The sequence below is a fragment of the Anguilla anguilla genome, chromosome 12, assembly GCF_013347855.1.
Source record: "Anguilla anguilla isolate fAngAng1 chromosome 12, fAngAng1.pri, whole genome shotgun sequence".
Classification (NCBI taxonomy): domain Eukaryota; kingdom Metazoa; phylum Chordata; class Actinopteri; order Anguilliformes; family Anguillidae; genus Anguilla; species Anguilla anguilla.
Genome location: NC_049212.1, coordinates 9,281,927 through 9,306,620, shown reverse-complemented (window position 1 = coordinate 9,306,620; position 24,694 = coordinate 9,281,927). Strand labels below are relative to the sequence as shown.

At 47.8% G+C, this 24,694-nt stretch overlaps 1 protein-coding gene across 2 annotated transcripts; it reads right to left on the bottom strand.

The window, feature by feature from the left end:
• Nucleotides 1–2,243: 2,243 nt before the first annotated feature.
• Nucleotides 2,244–23,511, bottom strand: LOC118210118 (vascular endothelial zinc finger 1-like). Of its 2 annotated transcripts, XM_035386003.1 has the most exons (6): nt 23,392–23,496; nt 21,928–21,969; nt 9,100–9,947; nt 6,604–6,673; nt 6,120–6,282; nt 2,244–2,635 (listed from the first exon to the last, which is right to left on the bottom strand). In XM_035386003.1, exons 1-6 carry the CDS (start codon nt 23,422–23,424, stop codon nt 2,271–2,273), a joined length of 1,521 nt encoding a protein of 506 aa, XP_035241894.1. In that variant the 5' UTR covers nt 23,425–23,496; the 3' UTR covers nt 2,244–2,270. The 2 variants fall into 2 exon arrangements, with proteins under 2 accessions (XP_035241894.1, XP_035241895.1); XM_035386004.1 differs by lacking the exon at nt 21,928–21,969 and having other exon boundaries at nt 23,392–23,511.
• Nucleotides 23,512–24,694: the final 1,183 nt, after the last annotated feature.

Genomic DNA, 24,694 nt, shown 5'->3' with positions numbered 1-24,694 from the left:
TGCAGCCCAACGGCTGAATTTATTCAGCCGGGACCGGAGCAGACGCCGCGCCGCGTTAGCTTCCTTCGGTCACCCACCCTAGCGGATTAGCCGTGCTCCGCTCCCGGTGTAATCTTCTGCTGATGGATAAGCTTCAAAAAAAATAATTGCATCTTTATTTTATTTTGTGGCAATTAAGTAAAAATAAAGAAGAGAAAAGTTTGCTGTAAAACGAGCCAAACAGCGCCCAAGAGGAATTTGCGGTTTTTTTTTTCTCACGCCAAATCCCCATGTCGAAGTTGACTTCCTTTCACGACGGGAGTTACGCTGTACGGCTCGTGTAAAACCGGAAAAAGCTCAGGGACACCGCACCTCGTACGCGAGCGAGGAAGACGCGCAGCACAACGACGGCGCTGCTCTACCTCGCGGCTTCTGCCACGTCAAGCGGGTTAAAATGAACAGGGTGAAATTTATTAGTGTTTTCCGTCCTCTCTACTTCACGTCAGACAGTCTTAGAGCTCGCAACAAGTTAACGCAGTACTTCGGTCCTTGTGCAGTGTTTCATTTTTTATTGGCGGCTGGGGGCGGGGCTTGGAGCACGTAGCACACCACTAACACACTGCACAACTATTCGAGCGAATTCCAGGTGTGAATAAACGGACATGCTTAGCATTAAATGTAAATTAATAGCAACTATGCACCTCACTTTTCACTGCAACAGTGAAATATTTTCTTTCTTTTTGTTGGCAGGTGGGTTTGTCCACCCACCCAAGCTCCCTTCTATGCAAACCTGATTCATCTCTCACCAGTAACAGATAGCCGGTTAAGGGTTTAAGTTTTGAAGGCTCTGATTAAGAATTGACCCATAATGTAAAGTAGACTCTTTCGCCCCCACGTCCCAGCGCCTGAGATTTCAGCTGTACAACTCTGAATCTCTAGCCTGGGGGGGGGGGGGTACTTTATTTTCCCTAAGGAAAGAGTAGTATATGGTATTAAATATTTACAAAGTAACATAAAAAATAAATCCAGGATAAACCTAATGTTGATAAAAATCCAATTCCAGAAAATAGAAATTAAGGGTACAAAATAATCCTAGCAAACCTCTACTTCTCTGTCACCAACATGATAATTAGAATAAAATGGTGAACTTTAGGACCCACCTCACAGCATGCGGTCTGCCAGCCACTAGATGGCGCCGTTCTCTACACTTAAGGGCTGATTGCCCAACACTAACATTCCATCTTTGATAATACTGTTGTTTCTCCTCCTTTCCCCTCCGGTTCTCGGAACGGTACGCGCGGGACACGCGTTCAGTGCAAGAACTCGTTGCTCTCGTTTCCTATAAAAACGACAGCGAAGGTACGCTGCCAACCAAGTTAAAAGAAGCACATCAAAGCGATCCCATTTAAAAAAAAAAAAAAAAAAAACCGAATGAAGAAAGCTAACTAAGGGAAGGGGGCCATTTTGCGCTGATGTAATAATGGAGGGTGCAGAACGATGACCGTGGGGACAGAAGGGGGCGGAAGTCACCCTGCCCGTTCCGGTCAGCCGTCCCTACAGCAACTGTACCTCGGATCCACACGTCCTCCCCTAGTCCGCACAAAGCACATTCACACACAGGACACGTTCTCAGAAAAAAAAACCTCCACTTCTATGGAAGTCCGCTGTCCCTTATTTTTAGACTTTATTCCTTAAAATGTTTTAAAATGCTATTAAATACTGATTAACAGGCTATAATAATAATAATAATAATAATAATAATTATTAAAAAACAGAACAAAATTAAAAAACCAAACTAAAAATCCAACGCTCTGCAAAACTACCATTGAAACATTAAAACCAGCAGGTGCAAGTCTTTGTTTTCCTCCCTCCTACTCGTTTCTCTCTCTCTCTCTCCCTCTTTCACCCTGAACAACGCCGCCTCCTCTTCCATCCAGTCCGCAGGGCACGGTCGCGGCCACGCCCCTCCCCTCTCGCACCAGGAGCTGCGTGTGGAGAAAGCCGCGGTGTTTCGGGGGACGGAGAGCGAGTCGTGTAACCCGGGTAACCTGGCTGACGGGGCTCCTCCGCGTTTCTCCGTTTCCTGGGTTGAAGTCTCCTGCCCCCCCTTGCCCTCTGTACCCAGCGACTGGGGGGGGCGGTTGGGGGGGGGGGGGGGGGGGGGGAGGGGGTCGAGGGGTGAGGGCGTAGCCCTGGGGGGGCGGGCACACGGGAGGGACTTGGATGCGAGGGTGGTAGAGTCCGGACGAGGCGGGTTTTTTGTTGTTGTTGTTGTCGTTTTATCCGTCGTTTTACCAGGGAGGGGAGGAGGGCAGGACCTGGGACAGGAAGGGCATGCTCTCCATGGGCCTCATGGCGATGTTGAGGGGCCCGGTGATGTTCATGGGCATGGGCGTGGTGATGGCCACCGGGTGGGCGAGGTTCATGGGCGCGGTGGCGGGGATGTTGACCGAGGCGATGTTGACCGGCCCCGTGATGGTGACCGGGTGCTGGAGGTTGACGGGCGAGGTGATGTTGACCGTGTTGGTGGCGATGCTCATCTGCGCCGCGATGGTGACCGGGTTGCTGCTGATGTTGCCGCGGTTCATCGCCGTGGTGATGGCGGTCGAGGCCGTGACGGGCGTGGCCGAGGCGGAGTTGCACACGCTGTTAGTGTCTGGCGGGGGAGGAGGAGGGGGAGAAAGGGAAGACTTTAGAACAATAAAGAAAAGAGCAGCACAGCCAATCACGAGCCATCCTGCAAGGGTCTTGGCCAATCATGAGCAATCCTGCAGGGCTCCTGGCCACAGGACGGAACTCTGCAAAGCCCAGACATTTTTAACAGGAAGTCCCTCCCAACAGCACATTAACCCCATTTAACTGCATAAAATCAATATTAAATAAATTCACCTGCACAGTGAAGCACATACAGAATAAAAATAATATTAACAATGATATTCTTGCTATGGGTAATAGTAAATATCTTATTGGCCAGCCCTGCCCCAGCGCACCAATTCAAATTTAGCCTAAAATTATATGGGGTAAAAACAATTACTATTAGTATTATTATTATTTTTTAGTGATTATTATTGTTGTTGAAAAACAGTCATCTCTGAGCTGGATTTAAATGGGACACAAATTCCAGTGATTTTCATGGGTTGTAGACTCATATGTTGTGACATTTCGTGACATTTTGTGACACATTGTGACACACTGTGAAACAGTCTGATGAGAGGTTTTAAATGTAGCTGAGAGTTTCAGTAATTTCCCTTGTGAAACAGGTGAATCAAGCAACAGAATTTTTCTACCAAAAAAAAAAAAAAAAAAAAAAAAACTTTGTCAACCAATCACCTCCAACCTGCTAATTTAATATCCCCATCCCTCTGCAAGAGGGGACCGCCCTCTTCTTTACGTAAACAGCGACACTAGCTACCTGTGAAGCAGGGCGAGTTCTGAACAGCAATGGCTACGAAGGAGGGTGCAGTTGTTCGGTTGCAGACAGCATATACAAACATATTTACAGCCAGTCCCCAGATCTGTTTCCAAACAGATCTTTACAGACGCTCTCCATGAATCCCAAATCAATGGCAGCAAGGTGCAAGTCCCCCAGCTCAGCTTGGCAAACGAGTACCTGTCTCTCCGCACGCAATGTTCTCAACGAGAGCAGCACAGCCCTGCCTGTGCCCCAAAGCTGCCTGTGCATCAAGCCTGCCTATGCCCCAAAGTTGCCTGTGCCCTGGCACGGTTCCATCCATTCAAGACCCAACTGCAAGAAATCCAGCCTGCAAGTGTCTGGCTTTCACCTATAAAGAATGTCCCCGATGACTAATCATTACCGAGATAATTTTCCCTTTCGTGCTGAGGCGGTAGGGCGAGTTGGACGTCCATAAATTATGGGAATGTACATCCCAGAATGAACCAATTTCATTAGCGAGTCTGCGTGCGCGTGGTATAATTGCACAAGATCTTCCGCGCTCTAAAAATATGGTCTCTTTCAAAAACGGGCTGATCGCTTGGCAACCACCACACCGCTGCACTGTGGAGGGACGGGACCGCACGCGGGACCGCACGCGGGACCGCACGCGCCACCGCGTCAATATTGGGCTATTTACGCTGACCTATGACGCTGCGCTGGCTGTTAAGAGGCGGAATACAGAACGTTCTTCTCTCCGGCGCCAGCGAGAGGGGAACCGTCCGAAATGACTCAGCTTCCCCTATTCGAGAGCGAGAGTACGCGCCCGCCTTCCTGCGATGAGTCAGAGCTCACACGGGGAAATCGCCAGAATGCCATGCTCCGTCTGGCTTTTTCAGCTGGGGGTTGGGTGGGGGGGGGGGGGGGAGGTGGGGGGTGATGTCATACATCGAGACTGTTAAGTAGAACAGACAGCTGGGTAAGTGGACAGGTGTTTGGGAGGAGGAGGGGGAGTGGGGGGGGGGGGGGGGGGGGTGTTGAAGGCTCTGACTCAGCCTCCAAAAGCTGGACAGACTAAACCCCCCCCCCCCCCCCCCCCGTGGGTTGTGTACTAATCCCGGGGAATGCGGCCCCCCCTCTGTACAGTAGCTGGAAGACGTCGGCTCTGTGAGATGACTCGGAGGAGAGCGGCTGGCCTTTGGGCCGGGCGGCGCGAGGCAGGGGCGGTGTTCACAGGGTTACAGTCTCCCACCTAACCGCAGCGAGGTACGGTGTTCACAGGGTTACAGTCTCCCACCTAACCGCAGCGAGGTACGGTGTTCACAGGGTTACAGTCTCCCGCCTAACCGCAGCGAGGTACGGTGTTCACAGGGTTACAGTCTCCCACCTAACCGCAGCGAGGTACGGTGTTCACAGGGTTACAGTCTCCCACCTAACCGCAGCGAGGTACGGTGTTCACAGGGTTACAGTCTCCCAACTAACCGCAGCGAGGTACGGTGTTCACAGGGTTACAGTCTCCCACCTAACCGCAGCGAGGTACGGTGTTCACAGGGTTACAGTCTCCCACCTAACCGCAGCGAGGTACGGTGTTCACAGGGTTACAGTCTCCCACCTAACCGCAGCGAGGTACGGTGTTCACAGGGTTACAGTCTCCCACCTAACCGCAGCGAGGTACGGTGTTCACAGGGTTACAGTCACCCACCTAACCGCAGCGAGGTACGGTGTTCACAGGGTTACAGTCTCCCACCTAACCGCAGCGAGGTACGGTGTTCACAGGGTTACAGTCTCCCTCCTAACCGCAGCGAGGTACGGTGTTCACAGGGTTACAGTCTCCCACCTAACCGCAGCGGGTACGGTGTTCACAGGGTTACAGTCTCCCTCCTAACCGCAGCGAGGTACGGTGTTCACAGGGTTACAGTCTCCCACCTAACCGCAGCGAGGTACGGTGTTCACAGGGTTACAGTCTCCCGCCTAACCGCAGCGAGGTACGGTGTTCACAGGGTTACAGTCTCCCACCTAACCTCAGCGAGGTACGGTGTTCACAGGGTTACAGTCTCCCTCCTAACCGCAGCGAGGTACGGTGTTCACAGGGTTACAGTCTCCCTCCTAACCGCAGCGAGGTACGGTGTTCACAGGGTTACAGTCTCCCTCCTAACCGCAGCGAGGTACGGTGTTCACAGGGTTACAGTCTCCCACCTAACCACAGCGAGGTACGGTGTTCACAGGGTTACAGTCTCCCACCTAACCGCAGCGAGGTACGGTGTTCACAGGGTTACAGTCTCCCTCCTAACCGCAGCGAGGTACGGTGTTCACAGGGTTAGCCGGCTAGGTGAAGACCACAAGGGATTGAGTAAATCCCTGGTTCCCAGCCCTGTCCTTGGTAATCTACCATCCTGAAGGTTTTCATTTCAACCCCAATTTGGCACGCCAAATACTAATTAGCAGCTCAACAGGCTAACTGTTTAATGAGGAGTGCTTTGTTAGGGTTGGGAGAGAAAACCTGGATGACAGTAGATCTCCAGGAACAGGGTTGGGCAGCCCTGCTCTAGCTGTTGAGTGAGATGTGTTTGTTAGGGTTGGAGTGAAAACCTGAAGGATGGTAAGCTGCCGTACAGAGACACCGAAGGAGGTATCTCCGCTATTCTGTCGGATTGACAGGTAACTTCGGTGGCATCACGCCTGTCCTCCCAAACACCCTGAGGAGGGCGTGTCTGCGCGTGTGCGGCGGGGCGAGGTGCGGCACGCGTACCTTTGTTGCAGGTGTTGAAGCTGGACTGGCCGTGCGTCTTCAGGTGGCTGGTGATGTAGGCCGCGCTCAGCATCTTGCCGCAGATGTTGCAGGTGACCTTGCCCTCGTGCCGGATCATGTGGGAGCGAAGTCGGTCTTTGGTGGCAAAGGCGGCTGTGCAAGCCTGCGGGCGCACACAAACCGAGCACGCTCAGTGTCGCTTCAGTGACATCACACAAACCGAGCATGCTCAGTGTCGCTTCAGTGACATCCCACACACCGAGCATGCTCAGTGGCATCACACAAACTGAGCATGCTCAGTGAAGCTAGATCATTTCATTCAACATCTCACTTTAAAACAGAGTAATATCCTTCCAGCAAACAATCGATATGACAAGCAGGGAGAATGCAGTTAGAGAATCTCCTAAGAATATCCAGGAGCAGAAATGGTTTCCCCCAAAAAAATAAATAAGAATCAAACAGGTTTGCAAAAATGCACGCTTACCGTTACTTGGCACTTAAAGGGTCGTTCTGAGGAGTGAACGTGCTTCACGTGGCAGCTGAGATGGTCAGGTCTGGGGGAACAGGAAGGGAAAGGTGAGCTTGGAGCAGGAGCTCTGGTGGACCCCTGCAATGTGCAGAGACCCAACGGTCCACAGGACCACGCAGGACCCCCCACTTACACAGAGCCCCACAGGACCCACCATTTCCACAGAACCCTACAGGACCCCCCACTTCCACAGACTTAGAACAATCCCTCCCCACCCCCCCCCCGCGCTCCGCTGGGTAACGCCCAAACCGAACGCCAGCGGAACCCCAGGGGCTGTTTCCCGGGATACGGAGTGCTCCGTTGGGGGGGAAGGGGGGGGGGGCGGGGTGCAGGAGAGATGGCTCTCCTCCTCTCATGAGGAGCACCAGTCTAGCCAGGGGAGCGTCAGGAGAGCCGCCAAACCGCTAACCCCACCCAGCCTAGCCTAGCAGAGCTGGCAGCTCTCCGGCTCAGACACAAATCATTACCTTTTCCGTGAACTCCGATTCACAAAACCCATTCATCCAATCGTGACATTGGCCTGTATCAGTGTGGATGTGTGTGACAGGGTGAACCCATCTAATAGTTTGTGCCCGTTAAGAATAAACAAGCCCCATCCCAGAAAACAAACATGCCAATCCAATACGTTCCAAGTAAACCACTATCAAATCTATTAAATAATATGCTAAATGTTAAATTACGCTTACTCTCCTTTTTAAATTTAAAAATAGCCAACATAAAATGTCTTCTTATTCGCGGCGTACTGAAATGATATAATTGAGGTCTCATGATACTACATGGAATTGGGAATCTGAGATTAAGAAGATCAAAAAAAAATTAGCACAGTTCAGCAATAATAAAACATTTTTTCAGGCCTCACAATACCAAAAGGAATTAGGAATCTGAGATTGTTTAAGAGTACAACAAGAATGACAAATAGCTCATGCCAAAGCAGGTCTGTTTGATCCTCTGGTGAAACCCGAAACATTCCCCTTGCAGCAAACGGTTTCTTTACCACAAGTAAAAAGTCTATCAATCTTCGTTCACCAGGGAATTTTTAAATTAAGAATGGAAAACAGCGCCACCATTTCCAGTATGAATGGAATGGTAAGTGAAAGCACAACTCATTAAATGGCAATTAGACTATGACAGTGTGGACTTCAGACCGTCACTAAACATAGCATACTCTATTTGCTTTACCCACACTGTCAGCATTAAGCCATTTATGGTGCCAAATAAAAACAACACTGACTTATGACTCGATGAGCTAACTGAATAGCGTACAAAGTGGACAAACATTAGAATGTTCCAACTCATCCCCACTCATAGTAGGGCCATCAACATTGGCCAAAAATCATGTATGAACATTCCTTCTAAAAAAAACATGACACTTCTCTTATGAACTTCTTCAATTAGTCCGAGTTCCAGAATTTGAGAAATTTCGTTTGTTTCGATTCCCGGGTAGGGCACTGCCGTTGTGCCCTTGAGCAAAGTACTTAACCTGAATTGCTTCAGTTTATATCCAGCTGGATAAATGGATACAATGTAAAAAAAAAAAAAGAAATAAAATAAAAAATGCTATGTAAAAAGTTGTGTAAGGCACTCTGGAAAAGAGCATCTGCTAAATGGTTGGTAGATCTGAAGAAGAAAAATTAAAAAAAAAGTCCGCATGGAGAAAAGCAGAAACGTGTGCTGCCGTGCGCTCCAGAGAGACAGGCCAAAGCTGCCAGCGCCACGGTGACACACCGCCCGCTCTCCCCGGGCGGGTCACAGGCCTCAAACGGCAGACGCCAGGCTACAGCCAGACTCGGGGGCTACAGCCGGACTCAGAGGCTACAGCCAGACTCAGAGGCTACAGCCAGACTCAGGGGCTACAGCCAGACTCAGGGGCTACAGCCAGACTCGGGGGCTACAGCCGGACTCAGAGGCTACAGCCAGACTCAGAGGCTACAGCCAGACTCAGGGGCTACAGCCGGACTCGGGGGCTACTGCCGGACTCGGGGGCTACGGCCAGACTCGGGGGCTACGGCCAGACTCGGGGGCTACTGCCGGACTCGGGGGCTACTGCCGGACTCGGGGGCTACTGCCGGACTCAGGGGCTACGGCCAGACTCGGGGGCTACTGCCGGACTCGGGGGCTACTGCCGGACTCAGGGGCTACTGCCGGACTCAGGGGCTACAGCCAGACTCAGAGGCTAAGCGGCTAGCGTACCGCCTCTAAGAGCGCAACAGAGGTCCCAGAACCAGGCCTCCATACAATAACATGTACAGGGGAGCATGTGACACCGCAACCAGTGAATACCCCCCCACCATACTCTCTCACACACACACACAGTCACAGTCACACACACAGTCACACAAACACACACACGTGCACGTGCACACACACTCTCACACACACACACACACACACACACACTCTCACACACACTCTCACACACACTCTCACACATACTCTCACACACTGGCCTACCTGGAGAAGCCCTTCCCGCAGACGGAGCAGATGTAGGGCTTGTTGACGCCGCCGTCGTGCGAGCGCACGTGGTAGGTCATGCGGTCCTTGCGCTTGAAGCGCTGCTGGCAGATGGGGCACTCGAAGGGCTTCTCGTCCGAGTGCGACAGCTTGTGGCGGTTCAGGTGGTAGACGTCGCGGAAGGCCTTGCCGCACATCTCGCAGCCGTGGTTCTTCTTCACCGGCTTGGGCGGCTTCTTGGGCGCCCCCTGCTGGTGAGGCTGGTGCTGGTGCGGGTGCTGGTGCTGGTGCTGGTGCTGGTGCTGCGGGACGCCGGCCATGGGCGTGGCCGACATGATGCTGGAGCCCGTGGAGGCCGAGGTGGTGGCGGTGGTGAGGATCCCGGCGATGGTGGAGATGTAGGAGGGGTTGCCCCCGCCCCCGCCGCTCTCCCGGGGCACGGAGGAGATGAGGGGCACCATGGTGGGCGCCGTCTGCACCTTCTTGGGCCGCGACACCATCTTGACGCCGGTGTGGCAGGACTCGTGCCGGCGCAGGTGGTAGCTGTCCCGGAAGGCCTTGTTGCAGTAGCCGCAGATGAAGGGAGTCTTGGTCTTGGGCTCCTTCTTCACCACCACGTGGGGGGGGAGGCCGCCCCCTCCCCCTCCGCCTCCCCCTCCGCCGCCCCCACCCCCCGTCCCGCTGGCCACGTTGTCCTTGAGCAGCTCGGCCACGCTGACCGGGGGCTTCTGGTCCAGCGGGATGGGCAGCACGGGCTTCTGGTCCGGCGGGTCGGACCCAGAGTTGAGCAGGGGCAGCAGGCTGTTCTGGGCCACCTGGTGCTGGTGATGCAGGGCTTCATTCGCCTGCTGAAGCACAGAAAACACCACAAGGGGGCGTCAGCACGAGCGCGGGCTACAGAAAACACAGACTGCACGCGGAGCCGGCTTCAGACGCCGGAGGAGAAAATCCTGTGAACACAAGGGGGTCAGTATGGACACCTGGGGAGAAAACAGTGAATGGCAGTTCGGTGGTGACGTTTGAAAGCATTTCATAACCATCAGCCATTACAAACGGACTGCTATTCTCTGGAGGCAGAAATTCTTTAACTATTTACAATTGTGGTGTTTAGTAGGCCCTCTGGTCCAGAGCGACTTACTAAGCAGTACAGCATCTGGAGTGATGGCAGGGTTCACAAGTAGTCAGTGATGAACCTCAGAGTGCCATGAAAACAATAGAGTGCAGTGATAGTAAGGAGTAGACTACAGAACATACATACACACTTATGTATGCACCAGAAGGCAAAGGATACATCCAACTGAATAAAAAGGAAGCAAGAGGAGAGATTCGTAGGATCATAACACTACAGGGTCCAGGCGTAAATGCGTAGTGGGCAAGTGGTAAGGGTACAGGGTAGGGAGGGCAAGCGGTAAGGGTATAGGATAGGATGGGCAAGCGGTAAGGGTATAGGGTAGGGTGGGCAAGCAGTAAGGGTATAGGGAAGGATGAGCAAGCAGTAAGGGTATAGGGTAGGGTGGGCAAGCGGTAAGGGTATAGGGTATGAAGGGCAAGCGGTAAGGGTATAGGGTAGGCAAGCGGTAAAGGTATAGGGTAGGATGAGCAAGCAGTAAGGGTATAGGGTATGGAGGGCAAGCGGTAAGGGTATAGGGTATGGAGGGCAAGCGGTAGGGGTATAGGGTAGGGTGGGCAAGCAGTAAGGGTACAGGGTAGGATGGGCAAGCGGTAAGGGTATAGGGAAGGATGAGCAAGCGGTAAGGGTATAGGGTAGGGTGGGGTGGGCAAGCGGTAAGAGTATAGGATAGGGTGGGCAAGCGGTAAAGGTATAGGGTAGAATGGGCAAGTGGTAAAGGTCTAGGGTAGGGTGGGGTGGGGTGGGCAAGCGGTAAAGGTATAGGATGGGCAAGCGGTAAGGGTATAGGATAGGGTGGGCAAGCGGTAAGGGTATAGGGTAGGGTGGGGTGGGCAAGCGGTAAAGGTATAGGGTAGGATGAGCAAGCAGTAAGGGTCTAGGGTAGGATGAGCAAGCAGTAAGGGTCTAGGGTAGGATGAGCAAGCAGTAAGGGTATAGGGTAGGATGAGCAAGCAGTAAGGGTCTAGGGTAGGATGAGCAAGCAGTAAGGGTATAGGGTAGGATGAGCAAGCAGTAAGGGTCTAGGGTAGGATGAGCAAGCGGTAAGGGTATAGGCTTTGGAGGGCAAGCGGTAAGGGTATAGGGTACGGAGGGCAAGCGGTAAGGGTATAGGGTACGGAGGGCAAGCGGTAAGGGTATAGGGTACGGAGGGCAAGCGGTAAGGGTATAGGGTACGGAGGGCAAGCAGTAAGGGTACAGGGTACGGAGGGCAAGCGGTAAGGGTATAGGGTACGGAGGGCAAGCGGTAAGGGTATAGGGTACGGAGGGCAAGCGGTAAGGGTATAGGGTACGGAGGGCAAGCGGTAAGGGTATAGGGTACGGAGGGCAAGCGGTAAAGGTATAGGCTTTGGAGGGCAAGCGGTAAGGGTATAGGCTTTGGAGGGCCAGCGGTAAGGGTATAGGGTAAGGAGGGCAAGCGGTAAGGGTATAGGGTACGGAGGGCAAGCGGTAAGGGTATAGGGTACGGAGGGCAAGCGGTAAGGGTATAGGGTACGGAGGGCAAGCGGTAAGGGTATAGGGTAAGGAGGGCAAGCGGTAAGGGTATAGGGTACGGAGGGCAAGCGGTAAGGGTATAGGGTACGGAGGGCAAGCAGTAAGGGTATAGGGTACGGAGGGCAAGCGGTAAGGGTATAGGGTACGGAGGGCAAGCAGTAAGGGTATAGGGTACGGAGGGCAAGCGGTAAGGGTATAGGGTACGGAGGGCAAGCGGTAAGGGTATAGGGTAGGATGGGCAAGCGGTAAGGGTATAGGGTAGGATGGGCAAGCGATAAGGGTATAGGGTACGGAGGGCAAGCGGTAAGGGTATAGGGTATGGAGGGCAAGCGGTAAGGGTATAGGGTATGGAGGGCAAGCGGTAAGGGTATAGGGTAGGATGGGCAGTGTCAGGTGCCATGTCTAGAGCTGAGGGTGAGGTATCGACTGAAGAGATGAGCTTTCAGTTTTTGATAAATTTGGGGTAGTGTTTCCACCCTCCTGACTGAAGTGGGGGGGTCATTCCACCTGGGGGTCAGGCAGGAAGAGAGCCCGGACCTGGCCCAGGTGTCCCAGGGAGGGGCCGGCCAGCCAAACACATGTATCAGACTGCAGGGTGCGAGGGGGGCGGGGGGGGGGGTAGCTATCGCTGCACCATGAGGCAGGCAGGAGCTGTATCTCTGAGGGCCTTGCTTGAGTCACCAGTGAGTTGAACTGCATAGCTGATGGTTATGAACTGAATAGTCCTTTATCAATCTATCAAACACTTTTCAGAGAGATAACCGTGGACTTATTTAAAGACATTTCCTCTTTTTCAAAATAACTACCCTCACTGCATGCACACAATACACACACCATCTACCCAATGTGTGCACATTTGTGGCGGAATCCAATAGCATACGAGTAAATAGATAAAAATTGAAGTAAATAATGAGCTGAAAAAAATCCAAATTGAGGGAACTGAGGGAAACCCTATAGACTACAGGTTCTCAAACGTTTTAACGGACCAAATTGAGAAATTTACTACCTTTCAGGGACCCGTCAAATACAATTACTAGCATAGCCTAGTGGATTACAGACTCATTCAGAAACACTCTTCAGACACTCCTGTGCCCCACAATGGGTCTCGACTCATAGTTTATGAAACACAGAGACCCGACCCATAGTTTGGGTGATCCTGCCCTGTAGACCATGCAGCTAAGAGTGGCCTGGCTGAGCGAGGGGCCGTCCCATTTCAGCAACACCACGAGATTAAACACGGCCCTCAGTCTGGACTTAGTGATGTTCCAACAAGCCCCACCAGCATATTAAAAATGTCTGGATGGAGCCCCACCCTCCCACCCCCCCCCCCTCTTTTAAAGCGGTGCGCTCGGACCCTGCAAGACAGACCGCAGCCTCGGTCCAAATGACAGGCGTATCAATCACCCCAGACAGACACTGGGGGAGACCGTCACACCTGAAACACGGCCGGGAAAGGCCCCACTCAAAGCAGTGGGTGTGCATCAACCGCTCCAGCGCGGCCGCAAGCGACTAATCAAACAGGGGAAGTCCGACGAATCTCACTCTCAAACAGGGGAGGGGAGGGGAAGGAAATGAGCGACAGTCCTCATCGGTTTTGTACAGTCATTTCGGAGTTGCTTATAGAACAAAAGGCATAGAATAATGAAGTCATCGTTTGGTTGGGAGGTAGTAGACAAACGCCATGAGCAACCAAGGGGTGATCTAGGGCCACGGTCTATAGCACACTGTAACATTCATTTAAAAAGTGTTCTCAGTCAGAGATGCATGCACACCAGGATCTGAATCCGACACACATAAAAATGGTCAAACAACTGTAACGGTTTGGATACTGGTGAAAGTTAACCAGATTCTACAGATAATTCTCAAAGAAACCTGTTCATTAGCTTAAGTTCGTTCGAATTAGGGATTCAATGGTTCATGCTATAAATAAATAATTTTTAAAAAATAAACTTTTGGTTTGCCACCCATGGTTCAGTTTGTTTGATTCAAAAATCCTCTTATGGCTAGCTATGCTTTTCAGAATAGGTACAAATTTGTTAAATTTTGTTATTTTATCATACATTTGCACAGGTGACATTGTGGTTACAGCTGAAGCACCAGCCAGTTGGCAGAGTTGCCAAAGCCACTAGCAAATGCAAATTTGGGCTTGTTTTCTTAACCCCTGAAGTCGCTCGAAAAAAGTCTGAATTCATAGGTCATGGTTTTCTTGTGGAATAAAACAAAACCGCTTGATAGCGTTTCCAAACAATTGTGTTTGCTGTTCCTCAAAGACCCAACCACACCGAGGACAGCAGAGAGGCTGGATCCGTGCTCGGATGTGGAGCTAGAATAACGTTAGCCCTGTGTTTCGAGGAGAGGCTGCTCGTTTTTACATTACATTACGGGCATTTAGCAGACGCTCTTATCCAGAGCGACGTACAACAAGTGCATTGGTTCACGGTGTAGGGTGCAAAAGAAACACACTAGAGTGAAGTAAGGATCGTAGTGCCAGAAGTGACCACATCGATCAGGACTCCAACCCTGTAGAGTAACCTGTTCAGCAAACAATCCTACCAAGTACAAACTAGCACTGGGATTACATTTGCCTAATCAGACAAAAACAACAACAACAACATTCCTGCCAAATAAACTAACATAATCGTATTATCCTAACTAGGTACATTGAGCTAAACTATAGGCTAGGGAGGGGTGGGGAGAGGTGCAGCCTGAAGAGATGAGTCTTTAGTCTGCGTTTGTCTTGGGAGTTGGCCACACTGGCATTCAGTCAGTTTTGGTAAATTGCAGGCGGGGGGGGGGGGGGGGGGGAGGAAAAACCAGGCGGAGGATCTTCTGCCATCGTCGCTCGGGAGCTCTGTGGACTCAGGGTTAACGAGGACAGTCGTGGGAAAATGGCGGTGGATGAAACGACGTTTGTGTGCAAGCGTCGTTTCATAAATGTGTGCTGTATGCTAATGGCGGCACATTGAACGTTATGGACCGTTTGTGTCAACATCACCCTGATGTGTACGTGAGAAGCACAAGTAGTACTTTTCAGCAAAGTGGCGCCTTTTGAGAGAACAGTTCCAACCAGGGTGTATCAATTTCGCTTCAGTTAAATACTGCATTCAAATTTCAAATGGAAAAACCATGATTTGTTTAAGAATCGATTATGTTTAGTTTGAGATTCAAATGAATGTACTCTTTCTTGTCTTGTTTACATAGTCTAATGCAGGTTGAGTTTATGCTGCATTTCACGTTGATGGCTTTAGGCTATAAATGTGGGGATTATTTTCCTTTTAAAAGTACATTTTTTGTTTTCAAGCTTTTGATATTGATTTTTATTACATTATAACCATTCTAATAACATTTGCTATCAAATAAATGAAAATTTGAATGCCAATTGTACTCCCCCTCCCCGCCCCCCCGCTTTACCAAAAACATACAGAACCAAGCCAAACTGAAACCGTGACACCAAAACAGCGAACTGGACTAAACCGTGAGCACCCGTGCACAGCAGTGAATGCTGGTGAATACTGGCTGGCCACCCAAAGTTTTTTACTTTTTTGAAAAAGGGTGAGAAGTTGATACAGCAATATGAATTGCATTTAAATGCATTACTTTTCCGTTTATAAGACCAGTCTCACAATGATGATGCGCTGACTGGAACTGCTAATGTCGGATCAGTCACATCCGAAAAGAGGTTTGTGCAACCTGGGCATTTTAAATATGATTACATCTAAACTTTCTATGGTAAGAACTTCCACTGAGGTCATGTGTGATCTGTAGTCACTATTCATTTGAGCACTACATACGTGCCCATTAGACACACTACATAAACTGACAATGGTCTCTTTAGCCAGAATATCAGGGAAATACCAGAACTTCCATCCTGTATTTCATGCAAACTGAAGTGTGTTGACGAGAGCAAGCTAGTGAGCTGTTATATTAGCTTGGTGCATGAGATCCAATTCAGGTGGACTGAATGCCCACATTTATTTAAATAATGCCTTGTTCTTCATTTATAAACAAGATACCATGTGATTTCACAGCAGGGCCATAATAAAGGCAACAAATCCAGTAAAACTCAAATCCACTGATGCACTACTGCAGTCCATCCATGTATCAGAGTTTGCTCAGTTACGAAACAAGATTCTAAAAAGAGTTATACAAGTTATAAGCTACTCAATAAACAACAGTCCAGAGTGGTTGCATGCATATTGGGACTACAATATTAACGGCAGTCATGTTTCTGGTGTTATCATATTTATAATAAATTGACACAACCAGGTCTGTGACTGAACACAGTTTGGCTATAGGCAGAAAAGGGAATCGAAGCAGCTCAAGGAAAAGGAGCAGCTCAAGATTATCACGTTGGCAGTGATGCAAGTCAGCAGTTAAGGTAGTTTAAATCGGTTAACTTGCTTCATCACAAAATGGCATCTCCCCTGGTTAGCTCAATTAACCACAAATACAGCCACAGGCTGTGCTAATGGCATTAGCAAGACTGATAAAGCTTAGGAGAATTACACTGGAGGGGGAAAAAAAAGTATGTTCAACTACATGGATTATTCCCACCTCCAATTAAGTAAATTATTTTAACAGCCAGCTTGTCAGAACGGCTACCTCACGTCAACCAATCAAATGTCCAAACAGCAAGACACCAAGTTTCAGGCAACCCCCATCACTTCACAGTGAGTTCTGAATTCACCTGTACAGCGCCTTAACATTGGATTACAACCAACCGAAACCAAGTCAAGAAACCAAAAAACAACAGCAGTAAACGCTGTAATCTCTCTGCTATAAACTTGGACTGTGCTTGAAATGCAACAGTACTGAGTGTGGTTGACGTGGGGGGGGGGGGGGGTGGCGTACAGGGCCGCTTGGACACTCATCTTATATTGTTTGGAGTTTATAAATCACTTATTTAAAAATTCAGAAGGGAATTTTTTTATGATTAAGGCAACCCTAGCGGTAGCTCAGTCATGGCGGTCAGGGGGTTAATCCCTTGACCCTCTGTTTTTTGGGGGGTTCAGTCACTAGCACCCAAAGACAAAGCGTGGGGATGTTCGCGTGACACGTTCACTGATTTTCATCCACACCATTCTCCTGGGGGGGGGGGGGAGGCTGGACAGAGGACACAGCTAGTCCACCAGCAACACACAGTACCCAAGAGCCCTGTGGGGGGTCTTTGTGAGCTCCATGCTGATTTGGCCTGTGCCCCTTCAGCTAGCGTTACTTTGGATTCCACACTAACAGGTCACGCACACGCTCTCTAGCCCAGGGGAAGCACACACACTCACACACGCACACACAGACGCACGCATGCACGCACACACACAGTAGCCCAAAAAGGCCCGTTCCCTAGGGAATAGGATTAGCAGTCTGTGGCAGGTTCCCGCGCAGATGGACACAGGCTACATCACAGATGCTATAAAGCAACCAAGATGCTCAGCTCATACGCTCCTGCCCATCCACTCATTCTCTTAACTACAAACATCCACTGCTGCAGCATTACACCTGGTCGAGTCCCTTAACTCTCATCGCATGGGAATGTTTCAGCTTCGACAGGTGGGAAGTGGAAGCGCAAACGTTGAGTGCGCGCAGCGGAGGAACTCGTAGGCGTTTAGAGCGCGAGGCAGGGCCATGTGCGTGCATGATTGACAGGCCCCAGAGACAATCAACGGGGCCAGCCGACGCCTCCCGCTGTGCCTTCACACCAATCACATGATTTTGACACAAATCTAGAATGAAGGCTGAGGTCATTCCAGAAGAAATGCCACCAAAACGTAATGCGTTTAAGGGGGGGGGGGGGGGGGTGGGGCAGAGGCTGAACACCAGTATCAAAGCAACGGCTTCTGAACGAGACTTGAGGCAGCACCACTAATTACTTTAATATAAATTATTTACTTAGTGTAAATTGTAAATAAAAACCACTCTCTTTAAATATGCAATATTGATTATCTGAAAAGCTCTCTCACTCTGGGACAGGTACAGCAGTGAAATGTTCACTAGAGATTGGGTACAGGATGCTGCACAAAGTGATAAATCTGGCCCATTACTCTGCTTTACGTTTCGCGTCAGCATCGTTTTCCTACGCCTAAACATTTTCATAGCTTTGCTAATCTACTTTTAACATCGTCAATATCAAAGATTAACGCACTTCCAAATGTTGCAGAAAGACACTATTTCGTGTAACTCGGAGTCCGTGTTTCACAGACGGCTGTGTTTAACCCTCCTGTTATGTTGCGGGTCAAATTGACCCTTTTTAAAGTTTGAAAATCTAGGAAAAATACTTAAAATTATTTTTTCAGTATGAAACTTCTTCTACTGGCCTTAATTAGTGTAATCAACATTTTAAATGAAAATGGTTCATTTCATGTATTTGCAAACCCCCCCTGTATGGGGATTGACCCGGGAACATTTTTGCTGTACCTAAAAAATGAACAGAACAGGAGGGTTAACCACGGTAGAGCTCAGGGGAATATTCACGGATCCCTTCCCATTTTCTTTGCGTGTGCGTCCTCTTGGTGACATCAGGCGTCACGACGATGTGAACTTCCATTGTTACGCTGGTAACGGAGCTAGGCTACAAGGTTCTGCTGGGCCAAGCCATCGAGATGCCCTTCGAGTGCGCCAGCAGCTCGTCCAACCCAGCATTAATGCGTAGAGGGGTAAAAACATTTTAAAACTCAAACAGGAAGACATGGGGGTACTCCTAGCTGGTCTCAAGTCAAAGAGAGGCGAGCTGTGCACAAGATTGGGCAACCTACCAAACAGACAAAATCGGATGTTGGAAACCTACGGGTGATTTTAGATGCCGACCTCAGTCACGAACCGCACGGTAACCAAGACTGCATTTTTTTCCACGTTAGAAACGCAGCCAAAATGAGGCCGTATTTATCTCGGCAAGATGCCGAAATATTGATAGACTGCTTTTTATTTCAAGCCGGTTGGATCACCGTAATGCACTTCTTACTGGCCTGCCAAAGGGGTCAACTGAAAACGTCCAAGTTATTCAGAACACTGCTGCAAGAATTTTAATGAGACGCCAAGAAGAGAGAACTTATTACACTTGTCCTTGCTGCTCTTCGTTGGCTACGTTTCTTTCAGGATTGATTTTAGTCACACTGTTTGTTTGTAAAGCACTAAACGGGCTAACACCCTCCTACATCCGAGACTGTATTTCATTGCATGCACCAGCCCACCGCTGGCTTAATCAGTTTAGCTGCAGAAAAAAAGCATTAAAACAGGGGTGGGTGTGCTACCACTTTCCTAAACTATGGAACACTCTCCCACAACAAACCCGAACAGACCCTAATTCTAAAAAGCAGCCAAAACATAGGCTACTTTTTTCCTTGGGCTTTTATTTGACTATTTTATTCAGCTTTGTGTACTGACTGTATATTTACATTTTATTGTAACTTATTTTATTTCCCCCCCATTTTTTTAAACAAGTATGCCTGCATGTATATATCATGCATTGTTCTTTGATCAATGTGTGTAATTTTTGCATGAAAGGTGCTTTATAATTTATTATTATTATTATTATTATTATTATTAATTATTATTATTGGTCTATGATCTGAAAGGGGTACAGCACTCAATTTAACGCCAAGGCTTGAGCACGCAGCCATAATATTCGATGCAGGTTTTATAACATTGCATCCTCGAATAAATGCATAATAGTCATATTCTCAGACCACAGGAACGGCGCTCAGGAAGTACATTCCTCAGAAGCTAGTCAGGGCCATAGACCGCATATACCAGGGCACAGGAAATGAACTTGACTGAGCTACTGGTTGGCCATGACGATCGCGGCGGGTTTCTGTCATTATTTCGCCAAGCCGATGCAAATCAACCAACCAACTGACATCCCCAGGCCCCAGGGGAAAAATCAATGACTAAGAAAGCCGGGAAGAGAGGTCTGATCCCGCTGAGACTCGTCTGAGTCACGCCGGCGCGTAACCGCTGCCGTTTCCGACTGAATGGGTATCGAGAGCGCCACTGCTTTGCTTGGCCTGAGCCAAGGAATAAAGGGATTACACGTGCTCGCACTCTCACACAACTCGGACAATACCCACTGCACTGAACCGCTTGTATGAAAGGGAATCAAAGGAATTTTTTTTCTTCTCAAGAGTTTCACACAGGTCGGATTTTGCGTCAGTCCAACTTGATTAGGGTGCAGTAGAGAACATCGTTTATCAATGAGGCGCTTTGGTGGCAGTTTTAAAAAAGTATATATATATTTTTACTTCCAGCAAGCGCGTGTATATTTTAATTGTTTTCCCAACAAACCTTTGAAATGTTGTATCATCGTGAATGGTTCTTAAAGTAATGTAGCCTATAGCCTAATCCCTAAAATAAATTAAAAAATGAGTGGAATAAACGAAAGTAATGGAAGAAACCCGCGTGTCAGGATGGCTCACGTAGGCTACACTTCTATAGCATATTCATGGAAATTACGATTTGGCTAAACAACTGAAATACAGCGTGAATAGCTTTTCGCGCGAATAATCGATTCAGGGAAGAAACATTATAAAAAAGTCCAACTGCATTGGCCACATTTTTCTAACTACTGGTTACCTCCAATACCCCCGGAACAATAACAACTGTGGTTCGTCTACGGTATCTCTAAAGTTCATCACGTCCATCGAAACAAATAAAAAGGTGGAGAAAAAAAGCGAATGCCCTCGTCTCACACATCGCTTTCCCGATATTTCCGCCTAACTGGTTATGAAACATCCACTGCGGCCTCTCTTGGCGCTCTCGGCTGTTACACGGCAACAGCTGCGCCGCTCCAGTGAGGTGGGAACGGCCTCCGCCACACACCGCTAACAGAGTTATTATCTCAAAAAGGGGGCAACGGACGCAACTGGTCCTAAACACGATGATGTGGGCAAAACTATAATTCCCCCACAGTAACAGGAACTGTATAAAATAAACTGCCCGAGATTGCAGGCAGCAGTATCCCATCAAAAATCTGCTTGCTTACCAATGCCCCCCCCCCCCCCCCCCCCCCCCCCCCATCCCAGCCCGCATATTGAGATCACCTTCTAAAAACGCATCAAGTGTTGTACAGGGGAGGTTATTTTTAAGATACACATGACTGGTAACAGAATTCCCCCTAGAGGTTAAAAAATGGCAGCCAAACACATTCTGGACAGATCAAAATGCCAATATCCCAGACACGTTCAGCTCTCCATGATAAACATTTATGCTAAATATGTAAACACATGCATCTGTTTTACCAGTACCCTATATGAAGAAGAATAAAATGTATACCCATGACATCTGGAGTATTTGCTGTAACTGCCACTGCGCAGTTTGATAAGATCTTTTGCGACCAATTTTTAAAAAGCTAATTTTTTATATACTGACCTTTTCTGGCTGGAATTTGAGATGTAAATTCTGCATTTAATGGAGGATAGTGGTGAGAGTTGTGGAATTTCACCAACTCTCCCTGAAGACTAACCGAAATAAGTTTTGTGACTTTATTGCGTTAGCCTGATGTTAATATGCTGTACATGGTATTATATATTATTTTTAATTTAACAAACAATTTAAATCAATTTGATTGGTTGGTTGTTACCTATGGTTAAATAGGTAAACACAAACTACATACATAAATTATGAGTGCACGTGCAAAGTGTGGACACAGGAGAACGTGGATTTGATTACAGACTCGATGCAAAACGACTTCTGCAGTATAGCCTACTTGTTGCAGTTACAAGGTCCAAGGGAAATAAATGTTTGGTGTCGCAAGCTGTCATGTGAACCACGGCTGGACTGGAATCCGCCTAAGTTTAAAACGCCATTGACCTATCTGGGATTTCAAAATCTCATACCAACCCTATTGCCCTGCGACAGCATTTCAGGCATTTGCTTAGTTACAGACCTGTGATGTGCATGTACATGTACATTTGATGATACGTGCGCCTCGCGTGTCTTTCAAATGCACATTTGTTAAACTTAAACTAGGTCAGGGATATAATAAGACTAGTTATTTGACTGCGCAAGGAGTAGACGACACAACCAACAAGCAGCCACTAATTACAGAAATTACCAACCATATTTAATGTGCGCATTAACTGCAAGTAGCAAGTAGCGTTTTGAAAGGCGACTTTGTTATCAGATTGTAGTAACTGGCGACATAGCCCACTGCATCGAAATATACAGAACTTGCTAAACTAGCCAATACATGTTCACTGTGTGTTCGGCGAACATACTTCGGTCTGGGCGTCAAGAGAATGTCCACTCCAAACCAAGTGCTAGAGTAAGAAAACATAGCCATGTTACTGGGCATCATAGATCAATCCTCCCTTCTCTCAAATTCCACATGACTAGCTAGCTACAGACGTCAAGAAAACAAATTTAAGCAAATGTTTGCAGATAACCGTCACAAATCCAGACGGGATGCAGTACTTCCATGATGAGCAATACTAGTGATGGAAGCTGAAGTTAGTCTCAAAGTTCGCGACTTTAGAAGAATTCTCCTGCTACCTCCTAGTCTCTCATTAACAACCGAAGAGAGTATTTAAACCATTAAAACTTTTTTCGAGAGGGGTCCATTTGTTCATAATCCAGTGCTTGAAATGTGATATGAAAAAGTCTAGCGGTAATAAATATATAACGAATGAGCTTGCTAAGTAGCTATGTGGCACGTTTGGCATCCCTAGTCCACGCAGTACTTGAGAAAAAACTAAATCTCAGCTACCGTTAGCTCAATGAAAATGACCCCCCCATCTAGCTAGCTACTGAATGGCAGATTTATCAGGACCGTCCCATCTGAACCAAGTCAGCAAGTGGCCACAAATTACCGAGCTATTAATTATACAGAATGCTAACTAGCTATACATACGCCATTAGCCAGTCAGCTAATTAACACAAACAAAAATGGGCAATACAACGCCTACTCACTTTGCACATATACAAGTTAGCTAACTAATGATGCTCATCGCTCAAATAGAAAGGCCGCACTTGAAGCACAACTAATGATCAAGGTGGCAAAACATCGCAACCAAAATTAGCCAGCTAACGATCGTTCGCTGCAGCTTTTGGTGCATAGTTTGAATTCCTTCTCCAAACCGCGGTTACATAGGAATACGGGGGGAAAAGTTGAAAAGAATCGGAAGTGTGGATCCATTTTCCTTCCTCCCATCCTAGCGCTAGTTTTAAGGGGGATGCATCGGCAGCTAGTTGCTGTTTTATAGTGGGGAGTTCATTCAGACCCATGTCAAAGAAAACGATTAGCTAGCTAACACGATAAAGACACAAGATAGCTGGCCGGCCAGCTAGCGGTGTCGTTGGTGCTGCTACTACTACGAATGCCACGAATGATCTTGTTCACAAGCTAGCTAGACGTGATAAGCTGGGAAAAGTATTTGTTCAACATATCAAATAAAGCACTGGATCTGCCAAATATTTAACTTAATTCACACACTCAATGCAACTAGGACCTTACTCTTAACTGCAAAAAAGAGAGAAGAGAGCAGATTTTTTTTCTAAGCGTCATGCCTATACCTCACAGCTGGAAGTCTGGGATTGATGTAGCAGCTAGTTAGCTACCATTGTTTTGCTTGGATAGCTTTAGCTAAAATTATACGTTTAAAACAAACACTGCCTACAGTTCAGTCGGTCTATAAGCAACGATCCCTTTAAAGCAAACAAATTACGTAAAAGAGCGCACTTACCTGAAATAAAAACGTACTCCAGCTCGGTTCCATTGCAACACTTAAAATCTGCAGGAAACCTACAAGAAATCTACAACAAAGCAGCTAAACATGGCAGCTGCTACAACTTCCTGTACTCCTTGGGGCAAACCATTTTAAGCTTAGTTTGGGGGAGGTTTGCTAATATTCCATATCGCGGTATAAGGAAATTAACTGCATTTAAAATAAAACCAGAAGAAATAAACATATTATCTAAAAACAAATGTAAGCATATTTTCTATTGCTTCTGGTTTCATGTACAACTGAAACAGAAATAAGGATTATATTGTTCAACTCCCACTTTCATGTCGTGTTTCCCTGGTCCAGCAGGGGGCATTCAAAAATGGCAACGCGTTAGTCAGTTTCTTTTTGCTATCACGAAGAATCCTTGAATCGTCCTGTGTGTTTTGATTAGCTAGTAACATCAGGTTATGCGCTCAAATGTATCGCTGTAATGGACATAACGTGTATTAAAGTCAGAAAAGGTCAACATCTGACCTGAAGCAATTCATTTATTTAGGTAGATAAGACTAGTTACTACCATTAAGTAGCAATTTATAAAGGACATTTTTGAATTTTCTTGCAAAATCAGCTAGCCAACCAGACACTTTAGGCGCGATGTGTGGGCATAGGTACCGATTTAAGCATTATCATGGGTCATTCGTACGGTTCCTGACACTATCAATCTGCGAATTTTTAGCGTCATTACCTAGACTGCATTCTTGAAAGCTGGAGAAAAAAAAACGTTTCTGCAGAATTAACTCGTGGGGCTTTCCCGCTTGAATAGCCGTTTCTATTTACAATTAACTTATCTAAATAAATGTTTTCTGAATAATATCCCTCCGCACTAGACGAATTGTTAGCTTGCAAATATAATAGAATTTTACTTACATTTGCAAACCCAAATCTTTGCTAACTTAAGCTATTTCCCAAAACTGCGACTTCCTGGCAAATTTTTTATTTTTCGTGAAATTTATCTTGTTGACGTTAGCATCCTATTGTACATGACTGGTGTTTTAAATATTGCCATACTTACCGGTTAGCTTAGGTAGACTAAGTTGGATAGTTAAATTCTTTATACATGTGGTGGTTTTGGCTAATATTACGACGACAGCAAAGCATTTTACTTTGACGGTTGTAAGCAAACGCGAATACAAGTTTAATTCATTGCCGTCTGGTGGAATGTTCTAATTTCCTTGCTAAATGTCTGAATCAAATGGAACAATTAGTGAAGGGGTAGTTTTGGAACGAGTCCGTCCACAGGAAGACCGTTGCCTAATAACGC

What these genes read in the sequence shown, in the direction of transcription:
- LOC118210118 (XM_035386003.1), bottom strand. Translation starts at nt 23,424, where the DNA reads ATGGAACCGAGCTGGAGTACGTTTTTATTTCAG. An exon ending in GGAGTACGTTTTTATTTCAG is followed by an intron (nt 21,970 to 23,391) that starts GTAAGTGCGCTC and finishes TTCTTACTCTAG; the next exon opens with CACTTGGTTTGGAGTGGACA. An exon ending in CCTTTAAGTGCCAAGTAACG is followed by an intron (nt 6,283 to 6,603) that starts GTAAGCGTGCAT and finishes GTGCGCCCGCAG; the next exon opens with GCTTGCACAGCCGCCTTTGC.